Below are 21,805 nucleotides of genomic sequence, written 5' to 3'. Positions count from 1 at the left end.
GGAGAAAACCTATCCTAAGACTCCTGAGGACAATCTATAAGCAAATGAGTAACAGTTTCAGCTGTGTGCCTCCTGGTAGGCACAGCAAAGAGGGAAATCCACCAGGCCCCGGAGCTCTCACCAACAGTGAGAAACATCCTGGCTCATGCTGAGAAACCAGCGTTTCCCTGCTAAGAGCTCTCAGGGAATGCTCCCGGCGGTCTCCATGGAAAGGACTCAGTGTTCGGGCAGGAGGAGGCAGGAGGAGGCCGAGCTTGCCCTGAGAGCCGTCCCCTCCTGATGTAGCCCCACTGGCTCCCAGTTGCGGTGAGCTCCTGAGTAATTCCTCCTCCACAGCAGCACACGATGACAGTGGAAACGAGTTATCCACCCTACCACCGACGGGCTGTTGAGGCGATGCAGTAACTATTGTCAGACACGTGCCCGGCCTTGGTCCTGATGGAGGCTCATCCGTCGGCCCCGTGCCCGGCTCGCTCCCAACCAAAGGGGGGACCTAAGAGAGGGGTCCACAGCCCGAGTCTCAGCCCCTGCAGGCTGGGCGCAGCGCTCTCAAACTCCCACACTCTGCTGTGTCTGGACTGAGCACCGATAGTAAGTCTCCCTTCCCTTCATCAAGGATGCCTTCAGGCCTCGAGGGCTCCAGGCAAGACTTCGCTCGGCAAGACCACTCAACTCTGCAGCCACTTTTGTGGGGGAGGAGGGGGCTTCTCCAGGATCCCGTGGGGCTGCAGCAGCGTCTGAAGCTGCTTCTGCTGAAGCTTTGTCACCCTCAGGGGTGGTGGGACAGGGACAGGGCTCTGGGGTCATGGTTCCAGGAGGACAGAGGATGGTGGCCTGCACCTTGCCTGAGTGAGAACTTCTTCCTTCTGTCCATGGGGCTCTGCTGAATTGTGATACCAAGCTGAATTTCTGGGTTGGCATTAAATGTTTTCCTTTTTTAAAGAAATACAGGGGTGGGGCACCTGGGTGGTCATTGGTTAAGCCTCTGCCTTCGGCTCAGGTCATGATCTCAGGGTCCTGGGATGGAGCCCCACATCGGACTCTCTGCTCAGCAGAGAGCCTGCTTCCTCCTCTCTCTCTCTCTGCCTGCCTCTCTGCCTACTTGTGATCTCTCTCTCTGTGTCAAATAAAATCTTAAAAAAAAAAAAAAAACAACAACGAAATACAGGGTATCAGGTGGGCTGTTTTATTATTATTGGCTCAATTTTAGTAAAAGCAAAATGTAACGTTTTGAGTCAGTTCAAAAGTAACGACTTTTTTCTTTTTCTTTTTTTAAAAGATTTTATTTATTTATCCGACACAGAGAAATAACAAGTAGATGGAGAAGCAGGCAGAGAGAGAGGGAAGCAGGCTCCCCGCTGAGCAGAGAGCCCAATACGGGGCTCGATCCCAGGACCCTGAGATCATGACCCGAGCTGAAGGTAGCAGCCTAACCCACTGAGCCACCCAGGTGCCCCAGAAGTAACGACTTTCTTGACGGGAGGCGTACGCTCACTGCCTACCCGCGGAGCTGGGTCAGCTCTGGGATCACAGTGGCCTGCGAATCTGGAGGTCATGTCACCTTCCTGACGAACGTGAGTCAAATGGAAACTCATCACAGGTGTCTGGGTGGCCTCCCGTGGTGGCTTCGAGCTGTGACAGAGGCTTTCAGATGGGTGCACTGTAGAGAAGGTGGGGCTGTGTTTCCGTCAACCATGAACCCACAGCGCTCTGGGCTCTTTCACTGCTCTTTAACCCTCTAAGACTTAAAACGCCCCAGACAGGGTGTTCAGGGCCCGGATAGCCATGCAGCCTCCTCGCCTCCTGGAATCGGAGTTTGAGCTGTGCAACGTGGCTGAGACTGTGGCTCAAAAAGACCGCGAATGGGTCGCCCAGTCCCAGGGTGGCCAGGACATGCTGGCCCCGATCAGGGGGCTCTCTGTGGTCTCAGAACCAACCCAGGGGCCTGCTCTTTCCTGGGACGCGGGCTTCGCTCTCTGCAAGCAGGGTGAGGACCAGAGACCCACACATGGACCAAGGAGCCATCGCCAGACACACCACGAGGCCCATTTTCCACCGAAGCAGTGTTGCCTGCATGAGTCAGCTCGCGCACAACCTCTAATAGCAGAGGCTCGACTGGTCACACCCCAGCACTTCAGGCTGGGGACAGTGCAAAAAGGGGACAGTGCAAAAAGCTAGGCGACCTCTCCGGGATGCTCTTCCACACGGGTCAGATCCCTGGAGCCCTAGCACCTACTCAGCGCCTCCAAGAGGTCTCAGACAGACGTCGACTCCCCTCCCCAGCTTCTAGGTGAGACAAGGCCAATGCTCTTTTTGCAAACGTTATCGGAGCCACTGGGGGCACAAGAGTATGGTGACAAAGATTGCACCCAGTCCCTGCTTGCCAGCGGCGTTCATACCAGGCTCAGAAAACACCCAGCAGCAGGCCAGGGACAAGCTTCTTGTATCATTTCCAAGACAACACCTCACCTCAAGATGGGGGAGATCAGCTTCAGGCCCTCACGTCAGAGACGGGATCTTTTCAGGGACCACAGAGCCCTTACGGGCCCCACCGAGCTCTGTCCCCAGCGAGGTCTCTGTCTCCCACCCTCCAGACTGGCTCTCACACCCCAGTGGGAGGTCAGCACCGGCCACCATCAAGCTCTTGCCAGTTCAAGGTGACATGAGAACACGGTTAATGAAGCAAACTGTTCAAAAAGCCCCATATATTTTTTTTTTAAGATTTTATTTATTTATTTGACAGACAGAGATCACAAGTAGGCAGAAAGGCAGGCAGAGAGAGAGAGGAGGAAGCAGGCTCCCTGCTGAGCAAAGAGCCCGATGCGGGGCTCGATCCCAGGACCCGGGGATCATGACCTGAGCTGAAGGCAGAGGCTTTAACCCACTGAGCCACCCAGGCGCCCCTAAAAATGTCCCATATATTCTCTTTTCATTCTTAGATTAGGTCTTTCCTATTTTTTAGTGTCCTCTTCACGAGATAGAACGCTTGCTTTTCTGTGTATGTGGTTAATCACAGAGGACACAAAATTTAACATCTTAACCATTTGTGGAAACATCACCACCATCCCTCGCAGAAATGTGTTATCCTCTGTACCCCTTAAAACATCTGTGGGTCGTATAGCTCTTTAAAAATGTCCTGTGGCACCTGGGTGGCCCAGTCGTTAAGCATCTGCCTTCGGCTCAAGTCATAATCCCAGGGTCCTGGGATCGAGCCCCGCATCAGGCTCCCTGCTCAGCGGGAAGCCTGCTTCTCCCCTTCCCACTCCCCCTGCTTGTGTTCCCTCTCTCGCTGTGTCTTTCGCTGTCAAATAAATAAATAAAATCTTTTAAAAAAAAAATAATGTCCTTACTTATTTTGTAATTTTACAGGTTCTGGTGTCATTTCTTTTTTAAAGATTTTATTTATTTATTTGACAGACAGAGATCACAAGTAGGCAGAGAGGCAGACAGTGAGAAGGGGAAGCAGGCTCCCTGAGAAGTAGAGAACCCGATGTGGGGCTCGATCCCAGGACCCTGGGATCATGACCTGAGCCGAAGGCAGAGGCTTTAACCCACTGAGCCACCCAGGCACCCCCCTCATGTCATTTTTAAAGCATCTGGTGCTTCTCAGATCCTTGGTAATGGACAAGTTGACAGAGGAGGGGGCGATCCCCCACCCCGGGAAGGCCCCACCTGCCCGGAGGAATCAAGGGCCCCCTCCCCTGCCGTGTACAAGTGGGCACCTAATGGGAACCGGCGTCCTTAACCGGCTGTGCCAGGAACTCTGCTGGAGCCGCCCTTTGCGGTGGAAAAGGCTCTCACACGGTTTTCTCCAGATTTTCATTTTACTTAAAAGCTCTTCCTTGCCTGGGGTTTTGAGGTTAAAAACCACCGCCTCGCACTTACACACTGTAAGTGGGAGTGTAAATCGGTGCCACCCTTATGGAGAGCACTCTAGCAGCAGCTACGGGAAACAAAGAAAACACTCCTCGACCTCGCAGCTCGGCTTCTGGGAATGCGGTGCACGGACAGGAGAGGGTGTTGGCGCGAATACCTCCGTACCAGCTCGGAGACTCGCTGCGGCCGCCCCTGCCATTACAATACAAAATTCCGTGAAACGGATGTAACTAACCACGATTCCTCCACAAAGCCCATTGTTAAAAAGGCCTGGGCAAGCTAAGTGAGCCAACAGAGGACCACCGCCACGATTTACCAATTGTTAAGTCCAAACAGCAGGAGCCCAGCGGTAGGCAGCCATCTGTGTGCGGCTTTTTCCGAAGTAACATATATTTGTCTATGCAGAGAATCTTCCCAAAAGAGTACACACATGCACAAGACGTAGCGAGGGGAGTCACCCCTGGGGAGCAGAACAGGGAAATCGCGGACCAGACTACAAACACGTCAGCTTGGTACCAAGTGTAAGGTCTTTGTGAATCCAAACAATGGTTTTCATATCAAGTATGGCCTTTATCCTCTATTTTGTTTTACTTTTATTTTTAACTAACCATCACGCCCCATGTGGGGCTCAAACTCACAACCTTGAGTTCACTGACTGAGCCGGCCAGCGGTTCCGTCCTCTCTTTTACTATTTCATTGTAACCGATGAATGGGTTTTTTTTTTTAAAGATTTTATTTATTTATTTGACAGACAGAGATCACAAGTAGGCAGAGAGGCAGGCAGAGAGAAAGGAAGAAGCAGGCTCCCTGCAGAGCAGAGAGCCCGATGCGGGGCTCGATCCCAGGACCCTGAGATCATGACCTGAGCTGAAGGCAGAGGCTTTGACCCACAGAGCCACCCAGGCGCCCCATAACCAATGAGTTTTAAGTTCTCATAAATCAAAAACTTACCCAATTTATTTTTAAAACGTGGCTAATGCCTGGCATAATGTCACATACAATTTTTTGTGTGCGTTTTGTAATTTTTTTAATAAATGAAAAAATAAGTAGATGATTAAGTAAAAGAATAGTGAAGAAAAGCATCTGAAAAATTATAAATGTTCTTTGAAGACTAGAAGGCTGTGAGTCTTGAGTTGTTAGGAAAGGAAGAGAGTGGAGGCACCATGGCTGATAACTGATTACCTTGGTAGAAAAAGCAGACTCATTAGAGGAAGATACACACCACGGACAGCACGGCTAAGTTGCTGTTAGAAGTTTACCGGACAAGAGGGCATCTGATGGGCACCTGGGTGGCTCAGGAGCATCTGCCTTCAACTCAGGTCATAATCCTGGGGTCCTGGGATCAAGTCCTACAGCGGACTCCCCGCCCAGCAGAGATCCTGCTTCTCCCTCTACCTCCGTTTCTCTCTCTCTCCCTGTCTCTCATGAATAAATAAATAAAATCTTAAAAAGGGGGGGGGCATCTGGCTGGCCCATTTGAAAGAGCTTGAGACTCTTGATCTCAGGGTTGTGAGTTCAAACCCCACACTGTGTAGAGATGACTTAAACTAATTTGTTTTTAAAGGGAAGTTTATTAAATGAGAGTTTTTTTAATTTAAAATTTAGTAACTATATATCTTTTTAAAAGCCAACATTTATCATTTCTTTTGATATAGCAGAATGCAAAAAAAATAACGGGTGGTCCAAACGGTTTAAAAATATTTTTAAGACCATATTCCAGTCTACCTTTTAATTGCATGAACCACATACTCCTATTAAAGAATCAGAAAGTAGATCAAAAAGCCATCAGTTTCCAGGGAGGCAATAACACTTTTTAAAAGCTCCCCAGGGACTGGTGCAAACCCAGCTTGGGAGCTCTTGCCCTATTAACCTCCACGACCCCGTCTGCCAGCGGGCAGCAACCTTGACCCTTTTTTTTTTTTTAGAAGCTGGCTGACCAGCAGCGCAAGGCCACCGGGCTGCCAGGACAAAGCTGTCACAGAACCCAAGAACTTCAGTCCTTAGAAAGTTACACTGGCCTCACAGGGGCTCGTACAACCACCATGGCTAAACTAAGGCAAAAAATTAACAGCAGCAAAACCACACCGAGGAGAGAAAAGGAAAAGAGGGCAGCAAAAGGGAAGGCTACCTAACAAGGAATTGGTGGGAGCCGGTGGGAGCCGTGGCCCAGCCCACCCCTCTGAGCAGTCCTGCCCCTATGGCCAAGCTCCATCTGCATCCTCGTGGGACCGACCTGAGAGCGAGTCAGCCATCCCTCAGAGACTGAATTATACCTAATGTCCCCCGTTCAGCAAAGGGAGGCAAGAAGCGGCTTCGAGAAGGAGCAGGAGCATTACCGGGCCATAGGAAGACCACCTCAGCCCCAAAGCTCATGAGGTGACCTCATCCGAATGACCACGTGTGGCCTCATCTGTGCTCTGGCTTCTCACAGGGCTTCCGGCACCCAGACTCTGCTCACCAGCCACCCTGGGGATGGCCAGGCGGGGATGTGAGACAAGGTGACCAGGTGACCCTAAGCGCCCATCTTTGAGAACATATTGAGGTCCTCTTTCCACACATTGCGTCCCCAGCCCAGGATCAGTGCTGAGCCTAAGACAATGGCCTCTAGCCTTTGTAACAAGAGCCAGATGACATGCAAAGGGGCTCAAGACATTCTCAGAGATTCCCCAGAAGTGTGCGAGGATGGCGCTGGGGTCCCTCTGTCACCAACAGGGAAATTCAGCTCCAGGGAGCTCAGCCTAACCCCCCCCAGGCACAAAGTGGGAACACCAGACTTGGGACCCCGGGGTCCTGACTCCAGGCCATACCCTCCATCACCCCAACACTGGATGGGAAGCTCAGCCCCATGGAACAGCCTCGACCTGACCCCAGCAGGGATCTGGAAGGCTCTGCACTGCATCACTGTCCCTACAATCCCCCTGGGATTCTGGGCTCCAAGGAGGCAAAGCAGAGGCAGGAGCTGCCTGAGACGGCCTGGCCGTTACTCGTCTTTCTAACCAGGGTGTGGACACCCAAGCCAGGGCCTAAAGTGCTTCTTCCCATCAATCTTCCCATCTGTGACCTCTGGCACCTAGGAAAGTGATGGCAGTTACACACCTACTCTGGGGCTTGGCCGCCACGCTGTCTCACTACTTCTAATTCCTTTCAGTGTGTCCACTATGGAAAACTTAAGGTGAACACTGTATGTATTTCAAAACATTAATTCTCCAAGCTCCCTTCCAGGAGTTCCAGGAGCTCCATTTCCTTTTCCCAGCCCGTTGGCCTGGCTTCGGTCTACCGAGATATTCAATACCGATGGCAGGGGGTGAGCGTGTCTCAGAGGGACGCCTCTCCCAGCGGCGGCTTCTAGACACTGTCATGACACAGTCTGCGATAGCGTCCTGTGCCCCTCGAACACACTTTGCAAGATCCTGCCACAGTGTTTCGTTATTAAGGAGTATGTTGCTATGGATTGGAGATGTCCTTTGTCACACTGCGATCTCGTGTCTACCCCTCAGTCTCTAGGTTATTAAGAGGAAGGGATGTTGAACTTTATCAAATGCTTTTCTGGACTCTATTGAAAGCAACATAGTATGGCTTTCCCTCTTTCTGCTCTTAGCACATTTCCTAGTAAATAATCTTCAGCTTACGTTTCTGAGACTGGTCCATAACCCAGTATAATATGCACGCACACGCGCACACACGCACACACACACGCGCATATGCACGCACACCATCTGAACAGCAAGCTAGTGTCTGTGATTTCATGTGTCACGCACAGGGCACAGTGAGGACTGCAGGAACCACATGTGAATTGGATGAATCACAGAGGGCTTCCTACAGGAGGCGGCAGAGAAGACTCAGGAACATCTGCAAATGGGTCCTGCCTCTTGGGGAGCCCAAAGGCGAGCCTTCCTAGCCCGGAATTTCCTCCGCAGTAGAACAGAAATGATCATAGAGCGCAAGAGCCCTTCAGAGCCACCCAGCTCAGCCTCCTTCAACTGCAGGGGGAAACAGGTTCAAAGAGGTGAGCGGATTTGCCCAAGGCCACAGGCCACCCCTACAGGCTTTCTTGGCTTCAAGGGGAGGGGAGAGAAACAAAGCGAGCTTTGAGATCTTGGGCAGAAAAAAGCAGAGAACCCCCGGTGTGTAGGACTTTCCCTATAATAAACATTCTTCTTGTTGCTACCTAGGAGGGGGCCTGAGTCAGGAGGCAGCCAGGGTGCCCAACTCAGGGTGTAGAGGAGAGGGTCGGAGGGTATGCTGGGGAGAACGGGGTGATCCTGGAGCCACCCTCTCACACACCCAGGTCAACAGGGATGTCCCTACCTTCTGGACCAACACACCTGAGCAGACACACCTGAATGGCTGTCCCTGGTCATTTCCTCATTCCTTCAACGGGTATGGAGAACACCCTGGGCCGAAGGGGTGCCCCCCAAAATTCATGTTCTTCTTGGAACCTCAAAATGTGACCTTATTTGGAAATCGGATCTTTACAGATACCTTAGTTAACATGAGGTCACACTGGACAAGGGGGGCCCTGACCCAATATGCCTGGTGTCCTCACAAGAAGACAGCCAGAGATACACACAGAGAGGGAGGACAGCCACATGGAGACAGAGGTGGAGACGGGAGTCATGTGTCTGCGAGTCAAGCCACACCAAGGATGGCTGGCCACCCCCAGCAGCTAGGAGCGAGGCCTGGACCAGATTCTCCTCCAGGGCCTCCAGAAGGAGCCAATGCTGCCTACACCCTTCATGTGGCCTTCTGACCTCTAGAAGTTTCCATGTTTCAAGCCCCACGGTGCACCTTACGCAGCCCCAAGAATCACCTACAACGACAGAGAAGCAGCCTGGGCTTTGCCTACAGCAGGAGGCTCCAAGAGGAACAAGGGGAGCTTGGTGTGGCCTGGACCGCCTCCAAGCACATCGCCCTCTGTCCAGTGCACAGGCCTCACCCTCCCAGCCAGCCGCACCTCTGCTGCGCCGCCCGAACTCTGGAAGCCTGTGACCTCTCCCTGGTAGAGACCCAGGATCCCGGCAGCTCGGCAGGCCACAGCAAGGGTGAATCACAGGCTCGCCAAGCTCCTTGAGGCACCAGGCACCGTGCGAGGCACACATTCTCCTAGAAATCTCACAACCACCCAAAAGGCAGGTGAGCCAACAGAAGCTGGGTGAGACCAGGTGACCCACTTGGTGCTCCCGGCAGGTCCGTGGCAGGGCCACACACCCACACTGTCTGCACGGGGCCTCAGCCTTGTGCGGGGTCCCCATTCCTCCGCACACCCCCGCCTCACTCCCCCGGGGGCTGCAGCTGCACCTGCCCTCGGCAGAGCCGGCTCCCACTCGCTCTGCAGCTGTGGACGCCAGGGACCCTGGGCAGATGGCATCTGCTCTCTGAAAAGGTATTTATCTTTCCACTCACATTGAGAGCAAGCAGAGCCATAAAAGGACATGCCCGACGTCAGGTGCACAAGTGTTCCATAGAGACGGATGTCATGCACACACGGGGACCAGGCTTGGCCGTTAACTGCCAGGAACACCCTCCCCAGAGAGCAGGGGGACCAGTGCACAGTCTTGCCACTGAGCTGGGAGGCCTCGGCTGGGGGGAAGCTCTGTGCTCCCTGCAAGTAAAAGCAAGGTGGGACCCAGCCCAAGTCTCACCTGAGATGCCAAGACAAGCCTGATTAGGGTTGTTCTTGGTTTTTTCTCCCCCCGCTGCCATTTTAATCATTTTTAAGTGCGCCGCTCAGGACATTCAGTGGTGTGTAACCACCACCACGATTTCCAGAACATTTTCATCGCCACAAACAGAAGCTCTGTACCACTGAACACTAGCTCCTCCTCTAGACCCCGGTCACCACCGTTCGACTTCCGGTCTCTGTAAACGCTCCCACTCTGGGCTCCGCGTACAAGTAGAACCACACAATACTGTTCTTTTGTGGGGTTCCTTTCACCCACCTTTATACTTCTGAGCTTCACCCACATTGTACCGTGTGTCAGAAACACCCTCCTTTTTTTTTTTTTTTTTAAGATCTCTTTAGGAGGGCCTGGGTGGCTCAGTCGGTTAAGCGTCTGCCTTCAGCTCAGGTCATGATCCCAGGGTCCTGGGATTGAGCCCCGCATCAGGCTCCCTGCTCAGTGGAAAGCCTGCTTCTCCCTCTCCCACTCCCCCTGCTTATGTTCCCTCTCTTGCTGTGCCTCTCTCTGTCAAATAAATAAAATCTTTTTTTAAAAGACTGATTTGCTTGAAAGAGCAAAAAAGCAGAGGGAGAGAGAATCTCACACAGACTCTGGGCTGAGCGCGGAGGCCGACGCGGGACTGATCCCACGACCCTGAGATCACGGCTTGAGCCGAAATCAGGAGGTGGCTGCTCAACTGAGCCCCCCGGGGACCCTCCTCTCCTTTTTTATGGCCAAGTGACATTCCACTGGCTGGAGATCCACGTTTGTCCCCACATCGGCTGATGGACAGCTGGGGTGTTCCCACCTTCTGGCTGTGCACAGTGAGGCCAGGAACATGGCGTACAAACACCTGCTCAGGTCCCCGCCCTCAGTGCTGGAACCACTGGGTCCCGGGGCAACTGTCTCACCGTTTCAGGAACCCCCGGGGCTGTTGGCCGCAGCAGCTGCCCGCATCACTCACCGACCAGTGCGCACAAGGCTTCGCATCTCCCCATACCCTCATCCACGCTCGTAATTTCCGATTTTCGGATAACAGCCAAGCCTGAGATCTGAGAAGGAGGATTCTGAAAAGCGGGGCACGTGCCCACTTGACCTCCGCGATCCCGTGTGGAGCCGCGGAGAGGGTGCCACTTGGAGAGTCGAGAGAGACTAGTCTCAGCCCCAGTGCCACCCGCTGCGCGACTCTGGACAAAAGCTTCAGCCCCTCGGCGGCTCGCTTACGACCACCACAGCGACGGAGCTAAGGCAACAAGTGCCCCTTTCCACCGGAGGCAAGGCGGCATATTTGCCCCGGAACAGAAGAGAGTATTTTCATCAACTCTGCGGACGGCACATCGTTCGTGGGTGAGGGGTAGGTTTCAAGCTCCCTCGATACAGCTTTTATGATAATGTACAGAAAGGACCCAATGCTTTTTCCCTCCGACCTCCTCTTTCTCCACCTTCGAATGGAGAAGCCAAAGGACAGGGAAAAGGAACAAGATGAGGGAGCAGGAAAGACGCTGGATGATCTACGGAGGGTGACCTTGGCGTCACACGGACTGGACACGCTCACACACACACTCACACACTCATGGCATTCAAACCTCACTGTAGCCACAAAGTTTGCCCCCAGTCGATTACGTCACCAGATTTCCAACCTGTCAGGTGAGGAAGCAGAAAGCCCAGGGAGAGGGAGCAACCTGCCCAAGGTCACACAGCACAGGGCACGTGGAGCCTCGGGTCTCCTGTTGCCATCCACCCGAACACGGGTGGCTGTGGACGCTGGCCCCCACACCGGGTGGGCCCCAGAGCGCATTCTTATCCTTCCCTGAGCAGCAGTAGCAGCGTCTGCGTGTCTGTCTGTCTCTTTCACACACACACACACACACACACACACACACACAAGCGCGCGCGCACACACATACACACACAGACTGAGGTCTTGGAGAAGCTGAGGCTGCCCAGGGAACCAAGTTCCAGGAAGGATTAAAGGACCCTCTCCCCTCGCTGGCAGGAGAAGCATGAAGCCTCGTGGGTCCCCAGCTTGGTATCTCCATAGTGACAGAGGCTGTGGGGCTAAAAATAAAACCTCCACCTCCTGAAACCCCCATCTGTTTGGCTCCAGCTGCGTGGGGGCCTGCCAAAGCTCGGTGCCCCTCGGTGACCAACACCTAAGCAGCAAGGAAAGGCAGTAAAGACAGGGGACAGCAGAGCCGGGTCCCTGGTGACACAGATCACCGTCCGAGATGCCCCTGGAAGAGCTGGCCAAGCCTGTCACCCACAGGGTCCCGGGCACATGGGCTCCGTGCGCTGAGAGCCAGCCAGCCGGCCAGCAAGGAGCGCCTCGCCCCCGGGCACAAGTGTTCCGGCACAAACAAGGACTCTTGCCACCGCCGCCTTGGGAGGTTCCACTTAAGGCTGGGAAGTCAGAAGTGTTTTTTCTGCAAGTGCACCCTGGGACAAGCTCGTCCACTTAAAAAAAAAAAAAAAAAAAGAAAAAAGAAAGTTTACATAACGCTTAGACTCCCGGGTGGACTCTCAAAAGCCTACTTAACTCCCAAGTATGTCCGCGGTGGGGTAAACCATCTCAAGGGGCAGTTGAGCCCGGAGTCTCAGGGCCAGAACGCCCGGCTTTGAGTCTCTGAGCTGCGTGTCCGTGGGGCAGTCCTGTTCCCCTCTGGGCCTGTGCTTTCCTCTGTGCAGCGGGGCCAACTGCCGAGGGTTGTCAGAAGAGGTGCCTGGAGGTCTCAGTTACCCGGGCACCTGGGAGGCGGTAATTCTGTGGGTGGCCTAGCCAGTGAACCCCCACCATGAGCCCTCGGCCAGCAGTGTACACATGGAACGCACCCCCTCCACTCTCCATCCACATGAACTTCCACAAATCAACCCCCTGCCTCAGTTTACATTCGAAGTCATGTGCAACTTGGGTCACAACCTAGGATTCCTAGTACGATTTTAACTATATTATGGTTAATTTTTAAAAGCCTTAGAATTCTCAAACAAAGCATGCTGAACTGCAAACCCTCATTAGCCACCCAGCCCTAGGTTAATAATTAAGCACGCCTAATTGGTGGATATGGAAATGTACGGCACAGCGTCTGAGGCACCTCTGCTCACCAAGCTGGCCCCGGGATGGTAATGCATTTCCGAAATCAGCTCATAAAGCTAATTCACATCGAAAGTTAATTAGCCTAATGAAGGCAAGTGTGACTTAGTGAATTCCAGGCTGGCTTTCTGCTCTGACTCAGCCACCCCAAGAGGCTGCCGATGTCATCCCTCTGGCTTTGATTTCCTGGAGCACTGAAGGAGGGACCCAGGGGACAGTGCTTCAGGAGGCCGTGTGTCTCCTACTACCATCAGCAGGCATCAACAAGTGCTCTGAAAGCCACCAAGAGGCAGGACACACGGCTACCACCTTCTCCTGGGGCTGGCATTGGAACCTCATGAGGGAGAGAAACTTCTAGCAAGTGGGTGTCACAGGGGAGCCCAGGTGGGCAGAAGGCCAGGTACCACCAGGCCTCACATCCCTGGGCGGAAGACGGCGACTCAGTGTGCCACCCCCCCCCACACACACACATACACATCCAGTCGCTGCAGCCCCACAGCCTCTCTGCACGGGAGCGCCTCCACCCCACTGGATGGAGACAGCAACCCATGCGCAGAAAGGGGCAACCATCAAAGGCCAAGCCCCTCAGAAAGGGTACAGCTCCTGCCTCCGGACCCCCAGGCCCTCTGAGCCTGGCTGTTTCACTGTCCCATCCACAGTCAGCAACTCACTGGCCCAAAAAAAGCCCAAGCGTCCATCGACAGATGAATGGATAAGCAAAATACAACCCGACCATACAGCTGAGTAGGATTCAGCCAAAAGGGGAAAAAAAAAAAAATGCAGGGGCTGCTGGGTGGCTCAGTGGGTTAAGCGTCTGCCCTCGGCTCAGGTCATGATCCTGGGGTCCTGGGATGGAGCCCCGCATCAGGCCGCCGGCTTGGTGGGGAGCCTGCTTCTCCCTCTCCCTCTGCCCCTCCCTCTGCTCATGTTCTCTGTCTCTCTCTGTCTCACAAATGAATAAATTTAAAAAACACAATGCAGTTCAGTCACAAACTACAACCTACAGCAGGGCTGGACCTCTAGGGCATCATGTTCAGTGAAGTCAGTCGGTCACAGAAGGACAAACATTGGGATTCCACGGACACGAGGCACCCAGAAGAGCCCTGCTCACAGAGACGGGAAGTGGCAGGGTGGCCACTGGGCGCTGGGGGCAGCGGAGAGGGTGTCCGTGTTTCATGGGGACAGAGGCTCACTTGGCAGGAGCTGAGCACATTCCGGAGACGGACAGGGGCAGGGTCACACGACGGCGTGAGTGCTTCCCGCCACCAAACTGGACACTCAAAACTGGCTCGGGTGGTGAATTTGATGGTGTGTGTGCCACCGCCCACACAAAAAGGAATGAGGCCCGGACCCCTGCTTCAGCGTGGATGAACCTCAAAAGTGTCCTGTTTCTGTGAAAGAAGCCGGACGTATAAGGCCGCACGTTGTGCGACTCCCTCTCTGTGGGACGCCCAGAATAGGAAAATCCATAGAGACGGAAAGTAGGTGAGAGGCAGACAGGTGCTGGGGGAGGGGTGGGGAGTGGCTACTGACGGGTGTTTCCTTCTGGGGTGATGAGAATGTTCTGGAAGTGGACGGAGGTGGTGCTCACATGTCATTGTGAAGGGATTATCCAATACCGAACTGTCCACTTCAAAAACGGTTCATTTTATGTTCTGTGAATTTCATTTCAATTTGCAGAAAGGGAAGGACATCGAGCAGCTCTTCCCGCCTGCTCCCTGGCTCCCGGGGGCTGCACAGGCTGGAACCCCCCCTTCTCCCTCTGCGCCAGGCCTGAGCATAGCCAGAGGCTGGGAATCCTGCTGGGTTCTCCCGAGCCCCAGTCGGGACAGTCAGGCAAGCGGCCACCTCCCCCACGTCTCCTTGCATTCAGAGGTTTCGCGAACCCCTTTCTCCAAGTTCACAACAGGGAAAGGCACTCTATGGAAGCCCAAGAGGGATGACTTGGTCCCTGCCCTTGAGAGCCCCACTGGTGGCTGCGTCACCTGGCCTGGGAGCCGTCTCACGGTGACAGTCATCCAGGGGGTGACGTATGCAGCGTGAGGAGCTCCAGGGAGGATCTCTGTCTGGACCAAGGACCCAAGCCCGTCTCTGGACATACGCCTCTAGACCTCTGGGTAAAGCAACCCTGTAACGCTTGCTGAAGGGACCCTGACCCGAGCCAGAGGCCCACCTACACCACCTGCTCCTCTCAGCCCAGGGCCACAGGCCTTCAGCTCACCTGCCCGCAGGAGCCCTGAGACACCAAGGAGGTCAGGCCAGAGGAGGGGACAGCTGCAGACCAAGCAGACCCAGCCCCAGATGAGAACCCAGAGTGGGTGGCGAGCGAGGCCTCCCCGTTCCGGACCAGCTCGCTCTGGAGGCTCAGGCTGAACGCTGCCTTCCCCCTTCCCTCCCCACAGGGACAGACCGGCCATCAGTCGCCACTGGGAGGGAAGCTATACCCAGTTCAGGGGGGAATAAAAGGCCCCAGACCCAGCCAGCGGCCCTAGGCCCCGCTTCGTGTCTCCGATCGTGAGCCTCCCAGGTGCACAGCTGGCAGACTGGACAGCGGGGCCGGAAACTGGCCGCAGCATCGCATCCAGAGATGGCCACAACCTCAGAGCACACAACCCTGTCTCGGGGAATCTGCTCTAAGTTTGGGAGCCCTCTGGCCTCTTGGAAAAGTAAAAGCTGCAGAACCAACAGGAAAGGAATTCTGTTTTCCCCTCTGGAGGAAAAAAAAAAAAGAAAAGCAGCAAGAAAAATGCATACAAACCCAAACTGAGAAGGATCATACGAGCACTGCTGAACCTGAACCGGATCAGGAAATGCCGATGGGACAGAACACCAGCACACGGGTATGTGATGACGGGACTGAACACGAGTGTGAGGGGTCAGGACCACGCAGGGTCAAGAGGGTGCTTCCTCTGCGGTTGACCCGAATCACCACCTCTCTGAGCTACAGTGACCCCATGTGCGAAACACGGCGGGAGAAAGCACTGGGTGCCAAACCATGACTTTCTGAGCCTCGGTTTCCTCACCTGTAAAATGGGCACAGCAGCATTTACAAGAGATCAAACGAAGCACATCGGGCGGAAACACTCTGCGTATCAGAGGGTGTTGTAAAAAGGTGGATAAATGAGAGACGGCCCTTCACCTCTGACCTCTCCCAACGTGGTCATCTGGCCCCGAGTCATCACCAGCCACTGTGCTGGGCACTGGGGATTCGAAGGCACACAAGCCACCATCCCTCCACGTGAGGAGCCGCTGGGCCAGACCAGGGATTCCCCCTATGGTTTCCAGAGGGAAGAGCCGCCTTCTCCTGGAGCAGGAATCTCGGTATCTAGAAAAGCCTGTAATGAAAGGCCAACCGAGCTGGGTATGAGACACGTGCCGTTACTAGCCCACACCCTCTGAACCCCAGTCCTGCAGCAACCAGATCGCCAGGACAAACGTGAGGGAACTGGATGGCCCAGAATTTATGAGCCAGACTCCATTCACCACCGTGTCCTTGAGTCTCTACTGTGCTCCACGCCCAGCCCCAGGATCTTAAGGTTTCAGGGAAATGGAAAGTCATTCCTCCCCGTGGAAAGGTCAAAGCCTTGGACTTGGTTTTTTCCAGGGCTCTTTCCGGCTTGCCCGGCTCGATCCATAATATTCTGAATTCCTAGTTTCCCCCCTGCTGGAGAGTCAGGCAGAACATTCCTTGGGAAAGAGACCTTCAGCCAGGGGAAATCACAGAGGTAAGAAAGAAAAACGGGCTGTAAACCGTGGTGCCCACGCAGAGCAGGACGGCCGGAGCGGGTCAGCAGTGGTTCCCGCGGACTCACGATGCCACAGTGAGTCACCGAAGGCTGGAAACTGAAATAAAGCTAGCGTTCTCTCTCTCAGCGCAGGACGGGCGCTCATGCTGCATACTAATGCAGGGATCTGTTCAACGCTACTCCCGCAGCAAAGACACAGGCGGCACGGCGTCCAGCTGCAAATTAATGAGCTCCTCTCCGCACTGGGTTCATACACACCGGGCTCTGGACCAATTAAAGGGGCCACTTCAGAACTTTGCTTCACTGTGTTGGAAAATGTCACCCGCGCATAGGAAAAAATGAGGTCTTGGGCGAGGCACGTCCGGTGGATGGCTAAAGGAGCGTGTGTGCTTTCAGAACTCCTGAGGCTTCTGTTATTAATGGTGTTTTAGCGGTGGGTTCTTGAACACATCAAACAAATTTCCTTTAAACGAGTAGTTACGGGCTGCCACTGGGGAAGGCTGCGGCCCTCCCACCTCCCAGATGGTTCAACCACAATAAACGTTTGGCCTGTCAGATGCACAACACTGGCGGACTGATGGAAATATGCTGTGGCCAGCGAACCCAAAATACACGCGAAACGACGGTTTCCCTACACGGGAGCCGCCGAATTGCCTCCATGTCTGGCCGTCCCTGATGAATGCCCCCCCACCCCCTCCCTCGCTGAGCCGCACTTATGTGTGGTTTCCAAAGGCCTTAAATGCTTTTTTCCATTGTGATTACCCAAGAGGGAAAAACTGTCATTGCAGAACATGTTTGGGTTGTGTTTTTTTCCTTCCCCTCTCATGAAAACACAAGTGAAAAGTCAGCTCTTACAAATTGCCAAGAAAAGCAAAGCAATTAATGGGCCCTCCAGTAGGACAGAGTAGGGGACCGGACTCTCTAGGGCTAACCTGCCCTTAGCAGAGCTCTCAGACCTGCCAGGAAGCCCCGCCTCTTGGCTGTGCCCGGGGGGCAGCTGTTCTCCACCGAAAAGGAAAATGGTCTCCTTATTCTGCGCCAACACACTCCCACCCGCATGCCCCCTGTGAGAGATGGCGTTTCAAAGGGCTGCAGAGACAGCAGGGGCCGGCGGGGAGGACAGCTGGGAGTACCCTCCCCGACCAGAGAGCTGCCCTCCACCCCTCCACTGGCCTGACACAGCACCCCGCTGCCCCGTGAGCCCCCCAGCAGGGGCTGGATCCTTTGGCGGCACGAGGCCAGGTAAGGCCAGCAGGCTGCAGAGCCTGACTCAGTCCTGGCAGGCCAGCAGTGGGGGAAAGAGCTGGCACCGGGCTCCACAGCCCCGCCGATGAGTCAGCCAGACCCTACGGAGGCCGAAGTGGAAGGACCCCAGCTGCCAAAAGAGAAAATTCTGTCCATCACCAGGAACCACCTCTGCAAGGGGAAACAGAGCCTCGGAGAGAACGAGCGGGCATCTGAATTACCTACGTTCCAGCTCTGCACGGGGCACCGGGGCAAAATGCTTTTGGAAAGGTTGCCAGGAGTAAGAAGGCCAGGATATGAGGCCACAGGAAGCCCCACGCTGGCCTGAACCCCCTCCCTAAGTGGGTCGTTCATTTGGGTGAAGGACTGCCCTCAGCTCCTCTCAGCAAAGAGCAGTCATAGGGACCCACGTGGGCTCGCTGACCTCCCCTCTGTGTGTGTGTGTGTGTGTGTGTGCACACGCGTGTGGCCAGCAGAGCTGTGGCAAGGTGAGGTGGGTGCCCTTCTGGAAGAGGGCACAGGGGAGCCAAGGGAGGGGACCGATGCCAAGGGCTCTTCCTTTCTCTGGTACCTGAGACAGCAAAGCCCGGATTCCACAGCCCCAGCTTCCAGTCCCCTGTCTGTACTGCACACCACTGAGGGGCCCTGTCCTAATGCCGGGGATACCACGGGGACAGACACGATGATAGAGATAGCCCATGAGGTCCCTGCATGGGGAGAGACATGAGGGGACAAGAATCTGACTGCAAGTACAGCCACAGATGAGGAAGAGCCAAGCCGGGGGGCCGAAGTGGGGGTGGGTGCAAACCTTGGCCTGTGCAAGCAGGAGCGGGTTAGGATACCTCTCTGCCCCCCCACTCTGCCCTCTGTAAAATCTGGGCAACAGTCCGGCCTTATCTCTGAGGAAGGCCGTGGCGCTCACATTCAAACAGGCCATCGTGGACATGCTTTGCCCATACAAGTTGGTCCTCATTATCCGTGGATTCCGTATTTACGAACTCCTTACTCGCTACAAGTAATCTTCATGGGGCTTACGCGGTCATTTGCCAACACGTGCAGGGTGGCGACAAATTTTGAGTCCCCCCAGCGCGTGTGATCGAGGCTGAACAAGGAGACGCTCTGCCTTCTGCTCTCAGCTCTCAGACCAAAAACAAGCATCCTTTTCGGGATCCGTGCAATGCTGCATTTTCCACGTTTGTCCTCTTGTGTCGGCCGCCTCACCCTCGGAAGGGGCCCCAGGCCCAGTGCCGGAGCTTGCTCCCGTTTCTGAGCAGTGCCGCGCCTCCTGGAGGAAATACCTGAGCGAGATAAGCCTCGTTCAGGTGTGAGTGACAGCCAGCGGCGGCTGTGTTCAGTGTTAATGGATAACAGCATCTGTGAAATATGGCATCTTCAAACGGAAACATAAAACGGGGTTAGGTATTGATCGGGGAACAAATGTGTGAGCAGAGGCGCGCAGGAACCTGAGCCGGTCCGTCCCCTGGGCTGGTGGTTTTGTGCTCGCTGATGTGGTGTGTTGGTGGCACTGCAGAGACAGAAGGGCTGGGGCCAGGGAGCCTGGGCTGTGTGCGCACGTGCTGGACCATATATCCTCCCTGGAGGTCTTTTACTCAGCAGGGCTCTCACTCCACGGCTCAAGGGGACACATCCACACCCTGCTTGTCCCAAGGGTCTGAGACTCCCCCGAGCCCTGCTGCTGTTTTGGTGACTCTGCCTCTCCCCTGCACCCCGACTCCTGACCCCCTGCCCACAACAGGAAAGCTTTGCGAAGGGTGAGGGACTTCAGCAGGAGAAGATGGGAAATTGCTTTCTCTATGCTCCTCTCCGAGGCTATGGCTTGGGGTTTTGACGTGTCTGTTGCCAGAACCCAGCCTGTTGGTTCATTTTCTTGCCGTCCTCTGGCAAGGGCAGTTGTTCATGTGAGTAATGAAAGCACACGCGAGCTCCCCTCTCCAACAGCGCCCCTGACATCGTCGGCCATAAGGCTGGAGCCTGGGTCTGTCGTGGTGTTTGCAGGGCAAGGGGGTGAGGGAGTCAGTACCCCTATACCCGTTTTAGGGGAGAAACGGGCCGACGCGCAAGGCTGCTGCGGTTCTCCTTGCTGGCGTCAAGAGCGAGCGCTGAACTGGTAACCGGGGACCTGGCTTCCAGGCTGAAAGCGGGGCCCTGGGCAAGTCGCTTCTCTGCTACAGGCCTCAGCTTCTAGTCTTTACCACCGTGCAACCCTCCCAATTCCCATGTTCTTAAGCACTCTGCCAGGGCTGGAGACAATGGGAAAAGGCATCATCAGACCCCACACTTTCCCCTTCAGACCAATCCCCTCCCTTCACACCAGAACTTTTCTGGTGGGGCCCTTTGTGATTAGACCCTATAAACCCCACACACCTTTACAGGTGCTGTGGCCATTAAAACTCAACCCATTCTTCAAGGCCTGTTCAAATTCCACCTCTTCCAGGAAGTCAGCCCTGACTTCCTTACCCAGAAAGGGCGTCTCCTCCTCTGAATGCTGCCTGCCACTTAAATAATTTTTTTTAAGATTTTATTTTTGAGTAATCGCTACACCCAACGTGATCCTCAAACCTACAACCGTGAGATCGAGTCGCATCCTATACCGAAGGAGCCCGCCGGGTGCCCCTGTGCCTGCCGTTTAGGTGACACCTATCACACACAACCTGTGTTAACTGGGAGGTACCTCTCCCTAACCACACCGTGAGCTGGCCTAAGTTTTACATACAATGTTACTTATTGCATTTAACTCACTTATCTATCCTGATGTCCAGAAGCCTTTTGTGATGACTTATAAAGAATACAAACAGAAGAGCACTCGGGTGGCTCAGTCAGTTAAGCGCCCAGCTCTTGGTTTCAGCTCAGGTCATGATCTCAGGGTCATGAGATCGAGCCCCGCATCTGGCTTGAGATTGATTCTCCCCTTCTCCTTCCGTTCCTACACTCCCATCATTTGTGCATGCTATCTCTCTAAAACAAAATAAATAAATATTTTTAAAAAAAAGAATAGAGAGGGATCTACACACACACACACACACACACACACACACACACACGAAAGCACGCACAAAGGAAATAGGAAAAAAACATGCTGACCAGAAGGCTCAGTGAATATGGTTACTGAACAGAACACTGTATTGTGTATCAAGCATTCTAGAAGCCAAGAAGAAAAGGTAACCATAATCATGGGGCGCCTGGGAGGCTCAGTCGTTAAGTGTCTGCCTTCTGCTCGGGTCATGATCTCAGGGTCCTGGGATCCAGCCCATCAGGCTCTCTGCTCAGTAGGAAGCCTGCGTCTCCCTCTCCCACTCCCCCTGCTTGTGTTCCCTCTCTTGTTGTGCTTCTCTCTGTCAAATAAATAAATAAAATCTTTAGGAAAAAAAAAAAAGGTAACCATAATCAATCAGAAAGTGCGAGCGGCAAGGGGAGACTCGGGCAAAATGGGGTACAAATCGAGAGCCTTTGGGCAAATCCGTGGATCTCCCTGTGTTTTAGTTTCTTTCTCTGAGAAAACAGGGGAAGAACATGTGCACGGAGTAGACACACAGTGCAGGTTTTCTTTCCCTGTTCCTTCTCATGGTTGGAAGTACAGCGACCTAGTCTCCTGCAGGCAAGGCCAAGGATGCCTGGCCCTAAACCGGAAGAGAAATTTTTCATGCGACGCTCCGTTGGAAGCCTTGAACAGAGGGAGTGATGCCCTCTGCAACCGCTTCAGAGCAAACCAAACGTAGATCGGCCACAGCTCCCTTTAATAACATCTCCGGGTCCCCAGTAAAAGCCGAACCAACATCAAGGGAAGGAGCTATGGAGAAGCGACGCAAAGACCGCGCCCGGCGGCAGGGGATCCGGTGAAGCTGGCCTCCCAATGGCTGTCTGCAAAGGAGCGCATCTCCTGTTGGCACGGCTGAGAAGTGGCGAGCGAGCGCGTGACTGCAGACTCTGACCATGGCCCCTGCCCAGCACGGAGGCCCCAGGAGCCAGATCCTCAGAGTCCTTCCGTCCAGAGTACAAGGCCCACGACATCTTTTTCAAAAGCACCAAGGCAACGATCTTGAAGGACCAGAAGTTTCCTCTTCTAATCTTTATGTGTCACTGCACATCCTCCATGACTGGTTCTTCTCAGAGACCAAGTTGGAAAGACGTAACCAGACGGCATGGCGAGGAGAACGTCTGCTTGGTTTTAA

The 21,805-nt window shown here is 54.2% G+C and overlaps 1 protein-coding gene across 10 annotated transcripts in view; it reads right to left on the bottom strand.

The window, feature by feature from the left end:
• The window catches only part of PITPNM2 (phosphatidylinositol transfer protein membrane associated 2), a 134,469-nt gene that overhangs the window by 110,111 nt on the left and 2,553 nt on the right, over nucleotides 1–21,805 (bottom strand). For 2 of the 10 annotated variants that reach the window (XR_006604754.1, XM_004753141.3), the window contains exon 1: nucleotides 9,519–9,822. The exons of 2 other annotated variants lie outside the window; for them this stretch is intronic. Coding sequence is in view for 6 of the 8 variants with exons in the window: in XM_004753141.3 (XP_004753198.2) it covers nucleotides 9,519–9,588 (70 nt within the window). In the remaining 2 variants the exon portion in view is untranslated. Of the gene's footprint in view, nucleotides 1–9,518; nucleotides 9,824–10,447; nucleotides 10,467–10,500; nucleotides 10,550–21,805 lie in introns of those variants that run through there. 6 more of the 10 variants (XM_013056445.2, XM_013056444.2, XM_013056446.2 and 3 more) reach the window with 4 other exon arrangements.

The sequence above is a fragment of the Mustela putorius genome, unplaced genomic scaffold (assembly GCF_011764305.1).
Source record: "Mustela putorius furo isolate JIRA1106 unplaced genomic scaffold, ASM1176430v1.1 tig00537248_pilon_pilon_pilon, whole genome shotgun sequence".
Lineage (NCBI taxonomy): Eukaryota > Metazoa > Chordata > Mammalia > Carnivora > Mustelidae > Mustela > Mustela putorius.
The sequence above is the reverse complement of the archived record's forward strand: the minus strand, read 5'-3'. Positions and strand labels throughout refer to the sequence as shown.